This window comes from Vulpes vulpes, chromosome 1, assembly GCF_048418805.1.
Source record: "Vulpes vulpes isolate BD-2025 chromosome 1, VulVul3, whole genome shotgun sequence".
NCBI classification, from domain to species: domain Eukaryota; kingdom Metazoa; phylum Chordata; class Mammalia; order Carnivora; family Canidae; genus Vulpes; species Vulpes vulpes.
In genome coordinates, this window is record NC_132780.1 from 193,455,508 (window position 1) to 193,475,938 (window position 20,431).

General features: G+C 49.0%; 1 protein-coding gene and 1 long non-coding RNA gene across 3 annotated transcripts in view; both read right to left on the minus strand.

The window, feature by feature from the left end:
* Positions 1–905: 905 nt before the first annotated feature.
* Positions 906–10,026, minus strand: LOC140595609 (uncharacterized). The gene is made up of 2 exons (XR_011997335.1): positions 9,716–10,026; positions 906–8,748 (listed from the first exon to the last, which is right to left on the minus strand). It is a non-coding gene; the product is annotated as an uncharacterized lncRNA (long non-coding RNA).
* A 1,949-nt stretch (positions 10,027–11,975) lies between these two features.
* SCML4 (Scm polycomb group protein like 4) overlaps positions 11,976–20,431 on the minus strand; it is a 102,730-nt gene continuing 94,274 nt past the window's right edge. For both annotated transcript variants that reach the window (XM_026005774.2, XM_072738240.1), the window contains 2 exons: positions 14,693–14,838; positions 11,976–12,246 (listed from right to left, as the gene is read on the minus strand). In XM_026005774.2, coding sequence (XP_025861559.1) covers positions 12,121–12,246; positions 14,693–14,838 — 272 coding nt within the window. In that variant the 3' untranslated portion in view covers positions 11,976–12,120. The remainder of the gene's footprint in view (positions 12,247–14,692; positions 14,839–20,431) is intronic.

Genomic DNA, 20,431 nt, shown 5'->3' on the forward strand with positions numbered 1-20,431 from the left:
GTTTAGATCTGTGCCAGAGGAGAGAGGGGAGAGATGAACTTGGAAATGGTTTTGTTTGGGGCAGAGCAAGTAGCAAGGTTAATATTTTCAGAATCAATTAAGTTTTAAGCCAATCAAGAGCAAATAGAGAGGCTTTGGAGGTCTGTACCCCCAACTCTCCCCAAGAACTGTCCCCAGGTCTTCCACTGGCCTTAGCCAGCCACAGAGAACACTGGTATGGGAGGACCGCTCCCTGTCCCTGAATTGTTTCACCGAGAACCGTGCTGCCTTTGGGGAGGATCCTTGCAAAGAAAGCACCAGGGACAGGATGGTGGCCTCTGAGACGCAATTGGCATGTCAGGGTGAGGGTGGGCTCAAAACCCAGGAGCAATCATGACCTCTGAACAGCCAGAGTCACAACCAACCCGCCGGAGTAAACAGCTAGAAGAGGTTTCCAGATTCAACTGACACTGTTTGGAAGGCTTTTCCAAGCACTGCAATTTATTTCAATCCCCCTGAGCACCACAGGAGGCGGCCCTCCCCTTGGGCCTGATTGCTAACCAGGAAGGAAATCCTAGAGGAGAGACTGGTCCAAGAGGACCCTGGGCAGACACCCCGTACCCGGGGCTCTGAGCAGCTCTCACATTCCTTCCCTGCCTTGGGCTACCCCCTTGTACTCACCAGAATAGGGAGGTCAGGAACTATAGTCACTAGAGAACCCCAGGCTCCTGGAACAGGTCCTCCCAGCCAGCTCTGTGCCAGCAATGGAAGTGCTGCCTGCAGCACTGTGAATGGGGACTTTTCGGCCTTGGCTGTCAAAAGACCCCCTCTGAAAGGCTTTTCCTTGCCTATTCCACCCATGGGAATTTGATCTAATGAAATAATAATGAACACAGGGAAGTTGATCAGAGAAAAGATACACAGTCTCATGTAAATTCCATTCTTTATTAAAATACAGAAATACCTTTTACAGCATGAACAGAAAATACTGCATTGTCTTGGAATCTTAAGATTTAGAAATTTTATTGAATCACTCCCAGGCCCACAATACACTGTATTTGAAAAAAAAAAAAATGCTGCTTCAAAAATGAAAGGAAAAGCAGTCCAAAATATTAAAATCATTAAGGCCAGTAGTGTTTATTGAATGAAACTACATATCTGACTATAGTGTACCTACTGGTCACTATTTAAAGGAATATATTAAAATAGATCTCCAAATAATGAAAGAATGGACCCAACAGAACAAATTTACATACAATAACAAAAAGGCTTTGAAAATTTTTAAAAGCACGTTTTGATACGATGCTTATAATCATCTATTTGTTAAAACACTGTACATTGTAAAAAAAAAAAATGAGCACATCCACCCACTCCTAAAGAACATGCTTGCTTGAAGCCTGCTTATTACAAATGAGAGATCTGTAAATATATGCAGTAAGAATACATATATGTTTATACACAGATAATTATCTGTATGAACAGCATGTGATACAATTAAACCAGAGGATAAATAACTCTAATAAACTACATTTTGAGGCACATGAGGAATAAAATTCATGTTCTTTCTAAGTTACGGACACAGCATCTTTTCTCCCCCCCCCCCCCCCCCCCCGTTTTTTGTACCTTAGTGTAATGCTTATTTGCATTTAACCTAGTTATCTTATGTTTGCATGCTTTGCAAACTGAATTACAGAACCAAATTGCCTGTTACAATTTACCATTACGTGACACAACTACATAGGAACATTGCGAAGTGAGAGGATTGTCCCGATATTAGGAAACACTGATTTCATCATGCTTACAGAGAGCAAAAATTAAGGAGAGGCTCTTTCCCCAGGTGACAGAGTTTACTGCTCTTTCTCTCTGATGTAAATGCTGTTCCCCATTATGAGTTCTATTCATTGATTCCTGGTCTGCAAAATTAGATCCATTGAAATTAACGGAAAAAAAAAAAAAAAAAAAAAAAAAACCCTAGGCCCTAAAACTACGCCATTTCTTAAGCTCAAAGCTCCACACTCTCCAAGCACTTCTAAATAAAGCATGGAATTGAAGTAATGTTCCAGAATTCCATTATGTCCACAAAAAGTGAAAGCACAATGAATTTTCAAGTATTTCGAGTACCTGCAATACATATACCAGGCCCTCCTTGCACACGTGCCTCGGCACGAGCCAATGATGCATAAACTTTCACTGGATGACCTTTATCTCAAATTCCCAAACCCAATCATAAGTACACACATGAATATGCATACACACACCCTTTTAAAATCTTTAATTAGAAGGGAGGAAGGCCATCTAGGTAGAGAAAAGGCAATGCAATCAACCTTATTTTTCTCTTAGGGAGATGGGGGGATGACCTGTCTGTACTCTTGGTTTCTGGCTCTTTCATGCAGTGCATGGTTAAGGACAGAAGCTTTGCCAGGAAAAGGGTTTGGCTGCCCTTCTCCCAGGTGGAGAGAGATCAGAAAGTCTCCCGTGTGGGCATAGTGGGTAGAGAAGTAAAATAAAGAAGTGGAAACATGAGATTAACTGAGCCTGAGTTGAAAGAAAGAATCTGATGATAAACCCCTCAACTTCGAAAACAAAAGGCCTAACATTTCAATCACCATCATTCAATCTCACGAGCTTGGAGAACATGGATTTCCACTTGCTCAGATGCCCTTGTTCTTTAGCAAAAGCCTCGTCAGATAATTACAGCCTGGCCTAGCTAGGAAAACACAAACCTTTTGGCCTAGTGACGCTTTGTGATATTACAATGGCACTTAATTAACAAAAAGTTTTCGCCGTTAGTGTGAAGAGAAAATGGCAACAGAAGACAATTATCATGAAATGATTTTGATTCATCCATTTTCACTGTGTGTGTATGGAATAAAAAGCCAGTTTATCAGGAAATGTATTTAAAGGAGAAAATCTTTATATTAATAAAATTACATGTAGGTATAGGCAGGAGAGAAACACTGTAATCAAATGATGTCTATAAAATGGAAATGTTTGCTACATAAAACAAATGATCTTTCAACATTTCTGGAGGATGAGATGAGAGGAGCTAATTATTTTTTAATCCTCAAGTGATCAAAGATCTAGCCGGAAGATGACAGCAAATTAAATATTGTGGTTTCGAATATGCTGGATAATAAAAGAAATTAAAGTCCTCCAAATTCTCACACTTTGGCAGAAAACACTTTCAGGCCCTGTGGTGGAAACAAGTTTGACTTCTAGAAAGACCTCGAGGGCATGTGATTTGCTGAATAAAGGCCAGGAACAGGGCATCCCCTTTCCAGAATTTTGCTGCCTTTCTCTCTCCTCTAAACCACATTTTCCTTTGAGAAATATGTCATCATCTTTCCCTACCCAGACTTAATATTGCACACTTCTCAGCAGATCTGTAACTGTCTAAGAACAAAACCCTACCCCAGAAATTCTGATAGAGGTCACTGTGCCTCATCTTCGATCGGGGCTGGCCCTCCTCTTTTAAACTGAGGCGCTGGCCTGGCTTTGGTCACAGGGGGTGTAGTCAGTGTTAAGTGGGTCTGGACAAAGCCACATGTTCCATTAAGAACTGTGGAACGATCTGGAATTGCTACTGCATGTCAGAGTGACCCCATGCAGATCGCAGGAGGCAGCGCAGCGGGGAGAAACAACTCATGCTTCTCAAGAGGTATGTCAGATTGTCTCCAGGTCACTTGGCTCTTGACCTTCAGGACCGAATGAGGAGGAATCCCTAGAGGGTTGGGCATCTGGGCCTGCACTTGAGGAAGGTTGATGAGTTATATTACTGAGACATCAGGGTGAGTCACAGAATGAAGCATTTAAAAGGGATAGGGACTCAAAAAAGAAATAAAAATAAAAGGGACAGGATTCTTGGTCCTAAACTGAAGGATAGATAAGAGGGCTAGACCTTGAGAAACAGAAAGAACAAGTGGAGATGGGGCCGGAGGCATGTCAGAGCCGAGCAGTGCTGTGAGCAGGCAGTGAGAGGGCAGTGGAAGGCAGGCGAGGGGCAGGACTGCTGGGCCAGCAGGGGAAGAGGCCACCTGTTTGTTCTTTGTTTCTCTCTCCATCCCGCTCTCCTTCCCAAAAAGCATTTGAGAAAAACAGAAAGGGGGGAAAGAAAGAATGGAAAGGAAGAAAGGAAGAAGGAAAGAAAGGAGGGAAGAAAGAAAGAGAAAGGAAGGAAAAAAGAGAAAAGGAAAGAATGAAGAGAAAGGAAGACTGAAAGGGAGAAAGTAATGAGAAAGGATGGCAAACATCACACTTATGTGGCTTGGAGGAAGAGTTATGGGCCCACGAGAGAAGAGGATAAGAACATATCCAGATGAGGTCAGGCAGGGGGACAGGCGGAAGCTACAAGCCATAAAACACAAGCGTGAGGAGCCAGCAGCCCCACTGGGCTTTGGTGAGAGTGATGACTGTCTGTGCTTTAAAGGTCACCGGGGTGCCCCCTCCTTTTCCAGCTGAGGAGATGAGGGTATGAGGTTGGAGAGTTTGGCCCCTTTGCACCGCCCCCATAATCTGCCTTCACAGAGTTGCGTGGGACCCATGAGAGAAGATGTGGAGAAGGTTTCACCCTGGAGATGGGCAGTCCAGGTGTCCCCAGTGCTTCTTCCTCCCCATTCCCCTGGGACTTGGGGGCTCTAGGTGTATTTGCATATGCCCATGATATCCTGAGCTTATCCTAAAGATACAGCAAGACTACTTTAAAGCGAACCCTGTGGATGTTATACATTTATCCAGATGAAGTGGCCCTTCAAAGTAGTCTACGCATTGCAGCTCCTTATACTGACGCCCGCCTAATATATTTAAGAAATGAATTGTGGATGTTATCGCTTGAAGTTTTTGACCAAATGAGGGAACACACAAGGAGAAGACAAACTAATGAGATATGCCCTTTAAAATCTCAAGTGGATTGATTACCTGTGTTGCTCACCTGACACCACCCCAGGGGCTTTGGCGTGCTCCATAAAGAAAAACCATCCACTCCCAAGGGACGACAGTACGCTTCCAGCCACACTTTGGAAGGGATGTGTTCTGGCTTCTAAAGATGACCCCAGAAGAGATGTATCTGAGCAGTGACAACATCCTTGGAACACATGCCCAGGCTTTTAAAAAGAGATTTCTTTGAAGGTAGAACACTCTACGTTTTGGTGTGGTTATGAAATAATCAGTCCCATGATTCTATTCTCAATGTTTCTATGTAACGATTTTGAAAAAAAGAGAGAGAGAGAGAGAGAGAGAGAGAAGTCCCAGATATTTCTGAATCCGCTCTCAAGGACGGAAATGGGTAAAGAATAGAAGAGGACAGGGGAAATTTCGCTTCTAGCCATCTCCTACAGGCTGTGTCTTCTCAAACAGGCCTGCTGCCATCTGCACGCACGACAGAGTGGCTTGTGCGGGAGGCCCGGTTTGGTAGACCTGCTGTCTACCAAGGACTGGGTGGTGGGGGGTCATGGAAAGAGCACCCTGGCCCTCCCCGAGAGATGGTTACCTCCCTGTGCACTTTACCTGCAGGTGGGAACCCTACTCGTTTGTGAGGGAGCATGTGGACTGAGAGGGAGAACGAAAGATGTTTTAGGAGTAAAGCCGTACATACTGCTCTCTAATGCTCACAGTAGACCCCAGGCCAGTTGGAATGTGAGACCTTAAGACAAAGAGAGACAAGTGAGATGCAAGTGGGTGACTGTGGAGGTTGGGAGAGCAAGGAAATGAAAGGCCTCATGCTCTGCTTTGGCAATTCTCCTTTCCATAAAGATCATGGAGTTCAAAGAGAAATGAGTGGCTTTTCGACAAAAATATGAAACCTGGCCAAGCACGCGTTCATTCAGTTCATTAACAAGGTGCCGTTTATATGGCAAGGGCTATGCAAGGGGCTAGCTGGTATCTATTTTTTCCAAGCGCCAAGATTTAAATATTTTCATAGAGAATCTGCCCCATAACCCAGAATTCTATCTAAGTGAGCTACTTAAACCACATGTCATGTTTAGTTTGGGGTCTGATTTCTAAATCCTTGCCAGATAGTTCTTCTGTTGAAGACAAAATGCCCTAGGAAGCAGTATCTCCCTTTGCAGCCCCTTCGCAAACATCCCCCAATTCCCACTTCTTGTTGCGTGAACTCACAGCCACACGCTCACTCGTGCATGCACACACAAGCGTGTAATGCAATTTGGGCTTGGGGTCATAACTGTGTCTTTCGTACTTTCACAACGGACCATGTTCACTTTTCTATCATCAATTATAACTTGTTTTTATCTCAACTAAAGCTTCCTTAGTTCATTATATCACTAATGAGTACAATTAAGAGATAGGCCCTCCACGTCTCATAGTATATTTTTTCACAGTTAATGAAGCCCACGGCCTTATAGACTCCTTCGCACAAGCCTGCGTAGCTCACATGCGTATGTGAACACAGCCGGATTTACAGCTGCACTGAAGATCTCTCAGGGCACCCGTGTGTGTGTGTGTGTGTGTGTGTGTGGCCACAAGAAATGCAGCACTGATGAATCTGATGGCCATGACCTAGCTAAGGTCCACATTTATATCAAGTGTCTGCTCCTCTCCCCTAGTGTAGCGGAGCTGGGGTCTACCCGCCAGTGTCGGTGTGTATTGTAGGTGTGGGTACCGCGTGGACAAGCTCTGCTCAAAAGAGAAAGGTTGCGGGGTTGGCTTCATCTCCGACGCCTGCGCCTGATTCACAGACATCTGTGTCTCCCTGAGAAGCACCTTTCTCGCCACGAAAACTGTCCAACAGGGACATAAGCCACTTCCTCCGGGAGTGGAGTCCCCTCGAATGGGAAGCCGTCAGGGGGCTCTCGGGGCTGTGGGGAAGGCGATCCCACGCTGGATGGGGAGGCAGGGCCCGCCTGGGATCTGAGGGGGCTCCCGGGCGATGGGAGGCACGTGGGGTCACCCAGGTGACGGTGCAGTGGCACCCCGTTAGTCGGCTCTTTCACAGGGAGCTCTTGGGAAAGGCGGGGCTCCGGGTGTGCCCCAGAGAGGCACCTGAGGCAAGCGGCCTGCCTGGCCTTGTGAAGCAGCCTCAGTGCGTGGGCCGCCCCGACGGGCCAGGTGGGGTGGCGGAGCCACAGAGCGGGGCTGCTGGGCCGGCAGCGCAGAGCAAGTCTCCGTGGTCCGCTTAGACCCTTCGGACGGATGGTGTGGCTGTCCCCACACTGTCCGAGGTCGTCACTTGCCAGGCTGCTGCGCCGCCCTTCGAAGGCCTTTGGCTGGGTCTCCACATGCTCTCACCACCGCCTCGGGTGCACGTCCTGCCCACTAAACTCAAGTCCTTGGTCACCCCTGGGCATCCCCAATTATCTTCAGAGATGTGACGAAATTCTCCTAAGAGAAGGCCTCACTCTTGCGTGCTCCTTTCTGTCTTCTCCTCTGGAGGAACCTAAACCCAGGACTGAGCGGAGGCTGAGGCCCCCCGCACCCCCACCTCCCACCCCGGTCCAGGCCCTGCACGCAGGGTCTTGAAAGTACAGGTCTGGGGCCCTGAGAGCAAACCTTCCTCTAAAAATGTGCTTGTGCCCAGAGCTGCTTCTAAGCTGGGGGAGTTCCCTGGAGCCCGGGAGAGCCGGCGTGAACGTTCCTCTGAAGCACAGCGTTCTGGTGAGGTCCATGTGTGAGGACAGCGCCGTAACCACACAGGAATTTACCGCAGGAAGACTCCCAGCTGTTGCTTATTAGCATTAGGACAAATTACACAAAGCAAATTGTTAGCAGACATGTTTCCGTAATATTTAACTGGTGGCAATAAATAAGAGAGATTCTCTTTCAAGTGAATGTTAGATTCCCCAAAATCCAGCTTCCAATTGTCCATGAAGGAACCGTCTTCCATTAGGGGAGCCACGGAGGCGAGGCCTCCCTGGAGGCCGAGGCTCCCAGTGCTCTTCCCTCGACAGCTCGGCGGCGCGCGGTGGCTTTGGAAGGTGCTGGAAGGCCTGGGGTGTGTGAGGGCAGCGGGCGACGCCCCTGAGGTGACATCACCAGACGGAAACAGGAATGACGGCATCTCTGGACGTCTGACCATCTCTGGGGGCTCTCAAGTGGCCTTCTCATGCCACCGGCCTAGGACACTCAGTGCTTGGAGTGTGTTTATGACAGAAAATAAACCGCCGTCAGGTTTTCGCCGCTCTCCTCAACAAAACATGGCAGCTCTGCAAAGGTCATCTCACCTACTCCCTCACAATCCCATGTCTGAGGTTTAAAAAAAAAAAAGGTGAGGCCCACCTCTCCGTCCTGAGGCCCACCTCTCCGTCCTGGTACGCCGCTAGGGAAGCGCTGAGGAAGGGCCCCGTCGGAGAACCTTCTCCGTGGGCCCTCACCTGCTCACAGGTGGGGAAACTGGGAAAACCCGGCCAGTGAGAAATAAAGCGGGATCTTCCCACCTGCTGAGACCTTCTGACAATGACTAAACTCAAGTCCCTGGTCACCCCTGGGCATCTCCAATTATCTTCAGAGATGTGACGAAATTCTCCTAAGACAATCTCAAAAAACAATTTAAAAAAATGATTTTAATCCAAAAAAAAAAAAAAAATAAGAACTGTTCCACACAGCACAGAAATACAAAAAATAGGTTATTGCCACTTCCAGGCTTGGGCTGTTAGGCGAGGTGCTCTTTCATTGTTTTCCTAAGAAGTTTATAGTTGCGTCTTCCCTCTCTCACTGGGTTCCTTCTCCAGCAAACCAACCTCAGCTCAGGACTCCTTCCCAATACATCGACTTAAATAGCCTATTTGGTTCTCCCGAGGAGCTCTTCGTTCCTTTTTCCTGGGGAAAGGAAAAAGAAAAAAAGAAAGCTTGGCAGCCCGGCTGAAGGGAAATGATGGGGGCCTGGTGGACGCTCTGGTGGGTGCTAGACAAGGCGCTCCAGACGTCGGGTCCCTGCCCTGGGGGGCTCCCAGGCTAGGTGTGCCTCCTCGGCACAGAGAGCCCGGGATGGGCTGGGTGGGGGCAGGTCAGCGCCAGAGGGAGGTGGGCCCAGAACCCCCAGAACCATCCCCGGCTGCCTCTAGGGCACCCCCTGCTCACAGTAGAGGGGGGCTTCCTCGTCCTAAGAGGAGCCCAGAGCAGGTGCTGGGGAGGCGTCTACACCAGATGGAATTGCTGATAGGCTCTCAGCCTCTTCCTTAGGCTCTTCCAACCACTGTTGGACACACACACACACACACACACACACACCCTCTTTTACCCGAAGCCTTCACAAAGGGATTCATGTACTTATGAAATATTTAAAATGATTCAGGCAATAGAATTGCCTCTACAATTTTTTTTTCCTTCCCAGTGTTTAACAGACACGGGTGATTGGAAATGTCTGGCCATGAACACACACACTCACACACTCTAATTTGGAATTATGCAAAACTATATCATTATTCACCACAACCTGAAGCAAAGCTACCGCCACGGAATGACAAGTACCCTATCTGCACAAGTGTGAGGCTCCCCAAATCAGCTCACATTTGGACGAAAGTGACACACATGGCCTGACTCTTTAAGGTCCATTTAGAGGAAATGGCCTGGCATGTTTTACATTTGCTAAGCTATTTAGCTGCCTGGTTTGACAAGATTTTTGAAAGGGGTGAAAATTAATTATAATTGCAGTATTGCTACAATAATTTGGTTGGCTAATTGCATTTCAGTGCAAAAAACAGGCAAGGAGGCATTTCCTCCCTGGGTTATTTTCTGATATGGCAGCGTTCATTTTAAGAGTAATGAGATTTTTAAAAAGTCAAACCTTAAATATCATGGCTCCAGCAATCTGTCCTCCTGCTTCAAGTTTCATGCAAAATGAGATCGCACCTCGGTGACAGCAGTTACACGTGAACATGGATCCAGTTTTCTCCCAGACTTGAGATGAGAAAATCCCTCTCCCCCAAACACTACTCCAAGTATCTCCTTGACCTTGTTTGGGGGTGATTTTCATTTGTTGGGGGGCACCAACGTTCATGCTTTGTAGTGAGGGAGGCACTCGTGAGGGTAGGTAGGAAGTTTCGAAGGTCTCTCCACGAGGTATATGTTGATGGAAGAGGCAGAAGCTTCAGAGGCCTGAGCAAAAACGCCACAGGTGGAGACAGTGAGGATCGGTTGTCGGGGGGCTTTCTGGATCTCACCATTTTCACACTGGCGGTGCTGAACACGTAACCTAGCCATGGCCTTTTGAGGGAACTTATCTGACTCCGGACCAGCCGTGAGCACTGACAATGAACAAACATTTTATCACTTTAAAATCTTGGAGGACTCTGTCTGGGGCCTGATTCAGGGTAGTTTTGTCAGGTGTCGAAAGCAACAGACACCAAGCCCTTGCACAGCCTGATGACTCAAGCTCAAGTAGTGAGCACGTCTAGGACATTGTCCTTCCCGTCTCTGTCATGCTTTAGGTCTAGCCACCGGTTGTGTGTTCAAAAAAGTTATTTTGCTATGACGCATTTTCTCAAATACTGCTCATCAGAGCGGGTCTGACGGCATGGCATGGACTCTTTCTTCTGATCTTCCTCTAAGTTCTAACTGACTTCTAGAAGATCCCTATGCAAATCTCCCCTGGCTGCCCTCAAGGCTGTACAGCTCCTGTCCGGCACCTGGTTGAGGGGTGAAGGGGGTGAAAGCCCACCCCGCTCCATAGAGGAAGGTGTGCTTCTCATCTGCATTTGGGCCAAGGGAGGCCCCGCGTTTTCTTTGATCGTCACCCTTCCAGAGATTGCAAGGCCTAGTTTTCATCCCCTCCCCTCCAGCACTGCGAATGTTTTTAAGGAAGAGGATATGCCCGCGTCAAAGGTGAATTCGTTTTGAAGATATGTTTCCTCTTCAGCAAGGGAAGATGAATAAAAGAGGGAAAGAGAGAAAGGAGAAGGATAAAAAGAGGAATGAGAGATGAGGATGCCCTCTGCCTAGTAACTCGGGGATTCATTGTCCTTCCTTAGACACAACTGTGAAGGGGTAAAAAAAATCAATTTTTTTCCTATTACTTCACAGTGAAGAAGGAAAACCTATTTGTAAACGGAATTAAATGCACTGATAGCATATCTGTGTATTTGTTGAGAGCTAGAAAAAATAGCCAGCGATACAACTACATAATCCAGCAATGTCACTAGAAATCACTCTCTCATTTCGAAGCTTATCTCAAACATTTTTTCTTCTTCTTCTTCTTCTTCTTCTTCTTCTTCTTCTTCTTCTTCTTTCTTCTTTTAAAGAAACACCCATGGCTAAGTGTCACCAGGACTCTTTAGCGTGCCAACACATCCACACCCCAGTTAGGACTCTGAAAGGGAAGGAACTCCCTTCAGGAAGAACAGACTTCCAAATTCTTGACTTTGCTGCTTGTGCATCTCAGGTCAGTCGATAAGGACTGGCTATGAGCTAGAACGTTCTAGAAGAGTGTTTCTTCCCAAGTTGCAATCTGTGGTACGGACTGTGGAAGAAATTCCCCGTCTGCGTAGGTTAGATCTTACTCACCGAGACCCTAACCCGGCCACCGAGAGCCAAAGCAGCAGCTACTGCTGCAGGGAGGGTCCTGAAACTTCATTTGCAGTCTGCCCTCTAGCGAGACAACACAGTACTTCAAATAACGAGGAATAGAAAAGATTTTTTTTTCCCTTTCTCTTTCAGGGAGCAAAAAAATTCAAGTTTTCCAGATAGTGCAAGGTGAGGCATGTTTCCTCAGAAGACAGCTTCCAGAGCTGAATTAAGCAAGGCTCACAGGGATTGGTCCCCCGGGCTGAGTTAAAGACAGGTGGTGCTGTGGTAGTGTCCCTGTAGAGACAAAGATCTTTCTTCTCACATCCTTGGAACCCTCCAGGGTTCTCCTTGGGCAGTGGCATTGGGTTCCCTGACCTCTCATCATAAAAATAGGACCCATTCTAAGAGCAACCAACCTATCAGAAACGCTCAAATAATAGGCTTTCCATTATTATTATTATTATTATTATTATTATTTGGCTAATCATTAACACAGAGGAGCCTTTCAGAAGGGCCACGTTGAATTTTTAAAAAGGCAGCGATGCACACGTTTTATAAAAAGACCAAGTCTTTGTGGCTGTGATTTTTCAGGTGAAAATCCATCTTGTGGAGGTGGCTTGGACGTTGGTAAGGCAGATGATCTTGAGACTGGTTGTCTGGACTTTGCTTCTGTCCTTTTAAAAACCTTCAGAATTTGGCTTGCTTCAGTTTATCAATATGGTAACAGAGTTTCAGCGCGGGTCCCAGTTTCAGACCCAAGTACTTCATGATCATATCACTCTTCAGCAACAAGAGAGCATTGCCATCGATCTCCTGGTGGAACAGGATCAGAAAAAAAGAAAATCCAGAAGATGGTCAGATTAATCCAACAGTGGCTACGGTTAACTGGTGGTTGGGGGATGAGGTGATGGAATATGGATTCACTCGGGCACGCATTCTCTTAGTCCCAGGGCAGTATCTTCTTTAAGAAAATAAATTAAAGCAGGCCAATACCATGTGCCCCTCTTCCCATAATCTCCCTGAGGTCATATGACACACTGGATATTTCATATTCCTGCTCCCTCGATTGAAGGAACCAAACCTAAACCCAGTTATGCTCCCAATGTCTCCCATGTGATCCTTCTCTCCTCATCTCCTCTAGGGCTAAAGGAGCAAAACATCTGCAATGGACTGAATGTTTGTGTCCTCTACCCAAATTCAAATGTTGAAATCCTAACCACCTGAGTGATGGTATTTGGAGATGGGGACTTTGGGAGGTAATGAGGTCATGAAGGTGGAACCCTCAGGAATAGGATTAGTATCCTAATACAGCATGATGGTGGTCTGCAACCCAGAAGAGGGCTCTCACCCCGATCTTGGACTTCCAGCCTCCGGAGCTGAGAAGTACATTGCTCTTGCTCAGGAGCCAGCCAGTCTATGGTACTTTGTTACAGTAGCCTGAACAGACTAGACCAAGTGTCATCCGTCAGACCCCAAAAGTAGTTGTTACTCTTCCATTTCAGGTGCTGGTGTGAGGCCCTGGTATTCCATCCATCACCCTAGTCTCTTGTTTCTTTTCTTGGTAAGCCCACCGACCTTGAGCTGATTACCGAATTGCTAATTATACAATGATGAGGGAGTTCAGGGGTTTAATAATACCAGGTGGCATACAACTAACTCATGCACCTGCTTCATCCCAGGGTTTAGCACAAAGAACTACTAAGGGGATGCCAACCCCTCGAGGTCGTGGTCGAGGCCGTTCCCATTTGTCTGAACATGGTAAGTCTCCAGAATGTTTGTTGAATTCATGAACCTAGTAAGGCTGGGTTTCCTCGATCACCTATACTGTTATTTTTAGGTCACAAGAGACAAAAGGTAGATAGTTTGGGTTCTCAGGTGGCGGGAAGAGGCAGTTACAGGACTCCTACAACTGTGCGAGGGCCATCAGCCCCTCTCGTGCGTCTAGCCAGCCAGCCGGAAGCACCTACTCCGTATCACTCACTCTCTGAGTCGTTGGCAAAATAGCAGAGCGGACAAATCTCATCTGCGGGCCTCATCTTCTCTCTTTACCCCCCCCCCCCCGGTCTCCCACCGTCCCCTACCACTCTGGAAGAGGGCCAGATCTGTCTCAACAGAACCCACTCTGTGCTCCTTGCTTGCAAGACCCCACTGTCCAGCGATGTCAAATATATCCCTAATGAAATGTGAGGGTCGGGTTAGAGGAGGAGTCTCCCCAGATCTGAGAATATGGTTTCTATGACAGAAGCACCAAATGAAGACAGGACAGACAGGAGAATATCGTGGTAACTGTGCTAGGCCAGAATAACGCTCCCATCCTTCCCCTCAACGTGTCTATGTCCTACTCCCCGAACCTGTGAGTATGTTAGCTTCCCTGGCAAAAGGGAATTATGGTTGCTAATGAGCTAGCTTTATTTATTTTTTTAAAAGATTTTATTTATTTATACATGAGAGACAGAGAGACACAGGCAGAGGGAGAAGCAGGTCCATGCAGGGAGCCTGACGTGGGACTCGATCCTGGGTCTCTGGGAACAGACCCTGGGCTGGAGGCGGTGCTAAACCGCTGAGCCACCCGGGCTGCCCTGAGCTGGCTTTAAAATCAGGGAAGTATTCTGGGTTACTGGGTGGGAGAGACCGTGTAACCACGGGGATCCTGAAAAGTGGAAGAAGAAATCAGAAGAGAGAATCGGAATTGGCAGCCTGGGAAGGCCTCGCCTGCTGCTGCTGGACCTGAGGCCCAGGGCCGAGGCACACGGGCCAAGAAATGAGGGTGGATCCAGATGTTGGAAAAGGCAAGGAAACGAATTCTCCCTGGAGTTTCTAGAAAGGAATTGTCAGCCCTGCAGAGGCCTTGATCTCAGCCCCACGGAGATCCCCGTCAGACCCGTGACCCCCCTGAACTGGAAGATAATAAAGCTGTGTTGGTCTAAGCTAGATGTTGGTGGGAACTGGTTAGAGCAGCCATAGCAGCAGATGGGCAGAGTAATCCTGGCAGGTGAGGTCTTAATTATTACCTGTTTGTTTTGTTTTGTTTTCATTGACCGTCTTTATTTCAGAATCTCCTAAATAGTTTTAAGACTACGTGCCTACACGCACTGCTGGTAAAGGCCAAAACGGAGGAATAGATGGGACAAAGCTCCCTTCCTAAAAGCCAAACCAAGTGGCTGGCCTCGGCGAGGGGCGCCCCCAGGACCCTGCTCCCACCCCCCTCCTGCAGCCCCGGCCCTCCCGCCCCCAGGCCCGGCCCCCACCCCGCACCTACGTGCTTTCTGAAGAGCTCCACGTGAGGGCCCAGGGCCTGCGGGTCAGCGTCTTTCACGAACCGGACCACATCCTCCACAGTCCAGGTGGAAGGGTTCCTGCTCCTCGGCCGCCGGGCGTCCTGCCCGGCCGGGGAAGGGTTCGAGGCTGGATGGGTAGGCACAGAGGAGGACGTGAGACACAGGACGAGGCCCCGCGGCCTACCTGGTGCTGCCTGCCCCCCACCCCCGGCCCCAGGCCGTGGCAGTGGCCTGAGCCACCTCCTGTGACAGGCTCCTGACACCCCGTGACACAGAAAAGCTGGGAATGGCTGCTCTGGCCAGGAGCCTGGAGCACACAGCTAGGCCCCTTCTGGAGGCAGGGCCTCCCATCCAGGCCTAAGTCCTCTGTTCTCCCAGGGAGGGAAGTGTTAGAAAATGGATCTCCTTCAACAGGCTGGGATCCTCCTGGTCCACGTTGGGGATCTGCAAACCCTTCCTGCCCAGCTCTACCTCAGTGAGCCCCGGGCCTCATGGAAGCGGGTACTTGGTGACCAGAGAAAGCTTGCCAGGATCCATGTCCACCGGACCCCTAAAGTGCTGGGAGGCCAAAATGAATGCAGATCCTCTCGGCCTCCACTGGTGACACTGAGACAATACAGCCATGGCAGGATTGAGGTGCATTCTGGTCCCTGTGCTGGGTCCCTGTCCGTGAGGGGCCGTCCTCTGTTCTGCACGTGTGACTGCTGCAGGCAGGCACCGAGCACCTTCACGGCCCCCTGCTCTCCCATGCCTTTGCTCCAATCTACCCCACTAGGCTGGGACGTCCTTGACAGCGAAGGGCCTAGTCCTGTGCCTGGTGCGGAGCTGGCCTTGACGAACGGTGGCCGTGCGAGTTGCACTGTTGCACATGTAGGTCTCCCACATGGCAGATTAAAAGGTGCAGGGCAAGTGAAGGAGGAGGAAAATAAGGTATCAGATGTCTGGCGCTTTTTAGGCATTGACTTTTTTTTTTTGTATGTCCCAAACTACCTCATCCTCTTTCCCCAGGCTCAGCATCTCCTCCTACCCCTCAGGTTTCTGAAACCACAATGACATCTCTATTTCCGCTCTATCTCTCCCACCCGTATCTGCTCCCCACATTGAATTATTCTAAAGCTCTTAGAAGGATGCCTCTGACCCCTCCCTTCCACCCGGCTTTGCCTATCTGGGAACCTCTTACCCAAGCCCCTGCAATGGTTTTCTATGGACATCCTTGCCCTGGGATCTCTTCCTTCTACAGAAAAACTGTCTACTGGCTCAGTGCGTTCCCTAGACCCAGCTCTGTCCGTGCCTTGCCTCGGCATGGATTCCAGAGTCCCCACTCTAGGTCAAGGTCAAGGATTCTTTTTGATCTTAATCATATCTCTCCTTCTGGGACAGAGGGGAAGAGTTTTGGTGCCAAGAGAGACCTAGGAACAATCCCGCCGCCCTCATTGTTAGCAATTTGACCACGACTCAGCTCATTAGCTGTAAAATGCAACGTTGTCCTCCAGGAAGGGCAAGTGTCAGGACTGAAATGGGATCAGGCCTAGCCCCGGAGCAACCATGCATCAGATGCTCCAGAGAGGGAAGGAGGTGCCCTGCCTGCCTCCCTTGCCCCTCCTGTACCCTCCCTGCCCCCACCCAGGCACACGGACCAAGTGTCTCCCCAGCTTCCCTTCTCCGTCTCTAGCCGATGCTTTTGGCTTTTCTCTAAAAGCATTTACCCTGGTGCTTTTCCACAGATGTTCCACCAGCCATCAAAGCCCAGGCGGGCTCCTTTACAGGCAGCATGTCTGTGTCCTGCCACCTGGATATCACTTTCCTCTGCTTTTAACCCCCACAGCTTTGTGCCAAGATGCTGTCCACGATGGCCTTATACTGCAAATAGGCATGCCTGTAACCTCCAGTTCGGTTTACATTTCTTGAGAATGATCATTCTCATCCCCCCACCCCTACCCCATTCATTCCATAAACATCCACAGAGGGTCTCTTCTGTACCAGGTCCTGGGCAAAGTGTTTGGTGAAAAACAGGATCCTCTTGTTACTGGGTTTATAATCACTGACTCCTCCACAGTTCTAAGTAGATGTGTTTGTAAATATGGGCTCAAGAAGTGTAAAATGAATCAATATATTTTGTAGAAACACTGTACATAACTCCTACAAAAACCTTGAGCAGGTAATCCTTCATTCTGTCTTTGGACCAGAAGAAAGTGGAGGCTCGAACAACGAAGCAGTTTCCCTACAGAAGCATCCTATGGCCAGAAGCTTCAGTTTCCCTTTGCCTCCTCCAGCCTCAAACTGCAGTGATTCCCTGATGTCTCCTACTTGCTCCTCTTCTTAATGAGCCCAAGAAGGGCACGCTTCTCCTTCAGTGCTGAGCAGTACAGCATCGTGTTTCCAAATCTGCCCTAAACTCACCACGGTTTGGCTGAGAATTGCATCTATTTGGAAGTTTCCCCCTGCCTCTTCCTTGCTGGGCCTGGAAGGGTCCCCGAAGGTGGGTTGGCATGGGGCATGTGGCCGGGCACCTCTTAATGCCCCCTGGATGCTGATGCATGCTCATTAGAGAGATTTCACCGCGTTTAAAGACATCTGCACTCAACATGGGGACGGAGGTCCTATTCGCCTTGGATCTCACCCCATGGGAGCTCTGGCCCTAATCGGGGTGACAATAAAGGCTCTGATGACAGAGGTCTTGGGTGCTGAGAATGATTCTAGAGGGATCAGAGCAGAGGTCAGAGGGAGGTTCCTGTATCGTACAGGAAGGAAGAGTACCAGACCGATTCTGCATCCTCCCGGGAAGCCAGGCCCCTTGTGCAAGGTCAGGGTGCTACTTTGCTAGGGGGCCAGAGCGGGGGCTGAGAAGGAGGGGCGGGCTTGCCCTCAGTGAGGATGGCTTGTCTTTGCAGCCCAGGTGATGGCCGTGGAGGGAGGCAGCCCCGTTGGAAGAGGCTCCGCTCCTGGAGCCCAGGGCCCGCTGTGGGCATCACTGGCCCTTGCTGGATGCAAGGCAGCAGCCGGCCGGCGTGGAGCCTGTCTCGGGGCCCTCTGAATCGTGCAGGGCAGAGAGCAGTGGGAAGCCTGGCACACCTTGGGAGCTGCTCAACATCCAAAGCACATAATGTCATTGTAGAAGGAAGAGAAATGGAACTTTCCAGTGGCAGGTTTGTAAAGCCTCTGCAATGGCGTGTGCTCTCAAAGATAATAAATACGCCAGCACCCCCTCCGGTGGCGGGGAAGGTGTCAGGAAGACGGATGGGTCGGGCCTGACACCGCCAGGCCAGGCAGGGGTGATTGGACAGCAATAAGGCATGATGGATGTGAAAAGAATCCTGCTCGTGGAGCACCAGGGCGTGCGAAGCGCTCACCGAATGCCTTTATGGGGAGGCAGCGGCGTTCTCCAGCTCAGGGAACTTTGTGCACGGCGTGTCCCTTTACTGGAGCCGCCGTGAAGAGTGAAACCCGGTTGTGAGTGGATGTGTAGTGGAAGATGGGGTGGTTGTTTCTAAAGTCGATCTCACACGCCCAGGAACGGAGCGCCCGTGAATCAGTGTTCAGTGCAACCCCAGGCGTTGCCGCAGCCCAGGTACTTGCACTGCTGTGGGTGAGTCCCTGTGTCTCACACATGCCCGCAATCACACACATCATGTCCTTTTGCTCATCCATAATTCAAAGAAAGCTTGTTAGTTAGCCGTAGCATCATGTGGGAAAATGGAATGAGCAATGGGCTGGGGGTCAAAAAATCCCCACCACCCACCAGCTGTGTAAGCAGCTTTGTGCTTCTGGGTGTGAAATGAGGGAGGTGGGAAGAATGTCTAAGGCTCCTTCCCTCTCTGCCATTGTTTTGGGCCCTTTATGCCACAGGCTGTCCTGCATGACACTGAGGGAGTCACCTTCTCATGGATCAGAAAGCCTCATGGTTGTGTCCATGTGCAGAACACACTGAACCAGGAGCCAACAACCCCTTCCTGGCCCTGACCATTCTCAGTGGGCTTCGGTTCCTTCATCTTGTTTCTCAAAAGTATTGTAGGACTCAAGTGAGTGTGTGGCTTCGGGTTGGAACCTGATGACAAGCATCTTGAAGCTCATCAGTCTCCAAAAGGACCCCTTGGCCCTCTCAACCCCTCTAGCAGCTGGATCTGGGTTGGGAGGGATGGGGGTGAAGGCAAGAAAAGGGTAGATCCGTTCTCAGCTCCTCCTGGCCACCTGGTCCCTGTAGAATGTGTCCTTCCTAGAAACGAGGCCATGCAGAGTGTGAGAGGGGCCCAGGCTAGCTGGGAAACATAGTAGTTTAAAACAATGTTGTTTCTCATTATTTCTATTATAAGAATTTTCAAGACTCCGTGAGGTGAGAAAGATAGGAGATGGGAGAGAGTCTGACCAATCCTCAAATTTTAATCAGGTTTTTCTTTTTCCCCCTAAAGATTTATTTATTTTAGAGAGAAAGAGAGCATGTGAGCTAGGGGAGGGGCAGAGGAGAAGCAGACATGGGGCTCTATCTCCTGATCCTGACACGGAGATCAGAACCTGAGCCGAAACCAAGAATCCGATGCTTAACCAACTGAGCCACTCAGGTGCCCCTCAGATTTTTCTTTTTTTCCTTCAAGAGCAGCGGACATACTATATGAGAAGAGAGGATGCCCCTAGAGGCAAGGAGAGCCCACAGGCCTGAAATGAGGCCAAATTGGGCTGGATCCTTCTCTACCACCTAGACACTGGACAAGCAATTTGACCTCTGCTGAGAACCTTCCAGCCACTCCTTCTCCCCACTGCTCCTGCCCAGTCAACGCCGGCTTCCCTGGTCCAGCTGGCTCCACTGTCACTCCTCAGGGAAGCCTTTCTCACCTCCCTGGAGTAGGCTCAGTGGCCCTCCCTAGTTGATTCTCTCATAGCATCCATACTTCTCCTTTGGAGCGATAGTCTCAGCTGTCATTAAGTTGGTGCGATACTGCCATTGCACATGGTCAGAGAGCAGGGCCCACGTGTGTCTTGCTCACAGCTCCTCCCTAGACCTGAGAGAAGCCCCCGGCATAGTATCTGCTGGCTGAAACTGAGCAAAGCCTCCTTGAGTCTCCATTGCCTCACCTATCAAACACCTGCCACGTTATGAGGATTAAATGGGATAATGTGAAGCATTAAACAGTAAGAATTCATCAAAAGGTAGTTGCTATTCTTCTAATCGCTATTATATGTCATTCTCCAACGGCCAATAGATTTGTCTTCCTAAAGTCCATGGCCATCAAATTACCTCCCTCTTCAGAAATATCTGGTTCCCACAAACTAAAGCCCAATTTGCCTGACCTGGACCCCAAGTCTCCCAGCGTGCTTTCCCTCGGCATTTCTGCACAAACTCTCTTCTTGCCCTGGAATGAATAAGCTCTTGCCCTGCCTTTGCTCACTTCAGCCCCTGCACATTGAGCAGGGGCCTCATTCTCCTTTCTTTTTTCTGACTGAGTGGTCTCTCTGTCTATCCACCCAACACCTCACCCGATGAAGCCAACTCTAATCCGTGGGAAGCATTTGGGGGTTCCTACCAATGTCGTATTTACTTCATTTCTTGATTCTGAAACTTGGACCTAATTGTGGTTGGGAATCCTACAGCATGCAAAAGTTAGGAAGCTTTTGTTATTTGAAAACTTTCTAGCTCTTGGTGCTGTAACATCTTGGATGAGAGACGGGGAAGAGCTCTCAAATTTTTACCCAAGTATCAGCACAAACGAAGGAAATGTGTCCTGTGA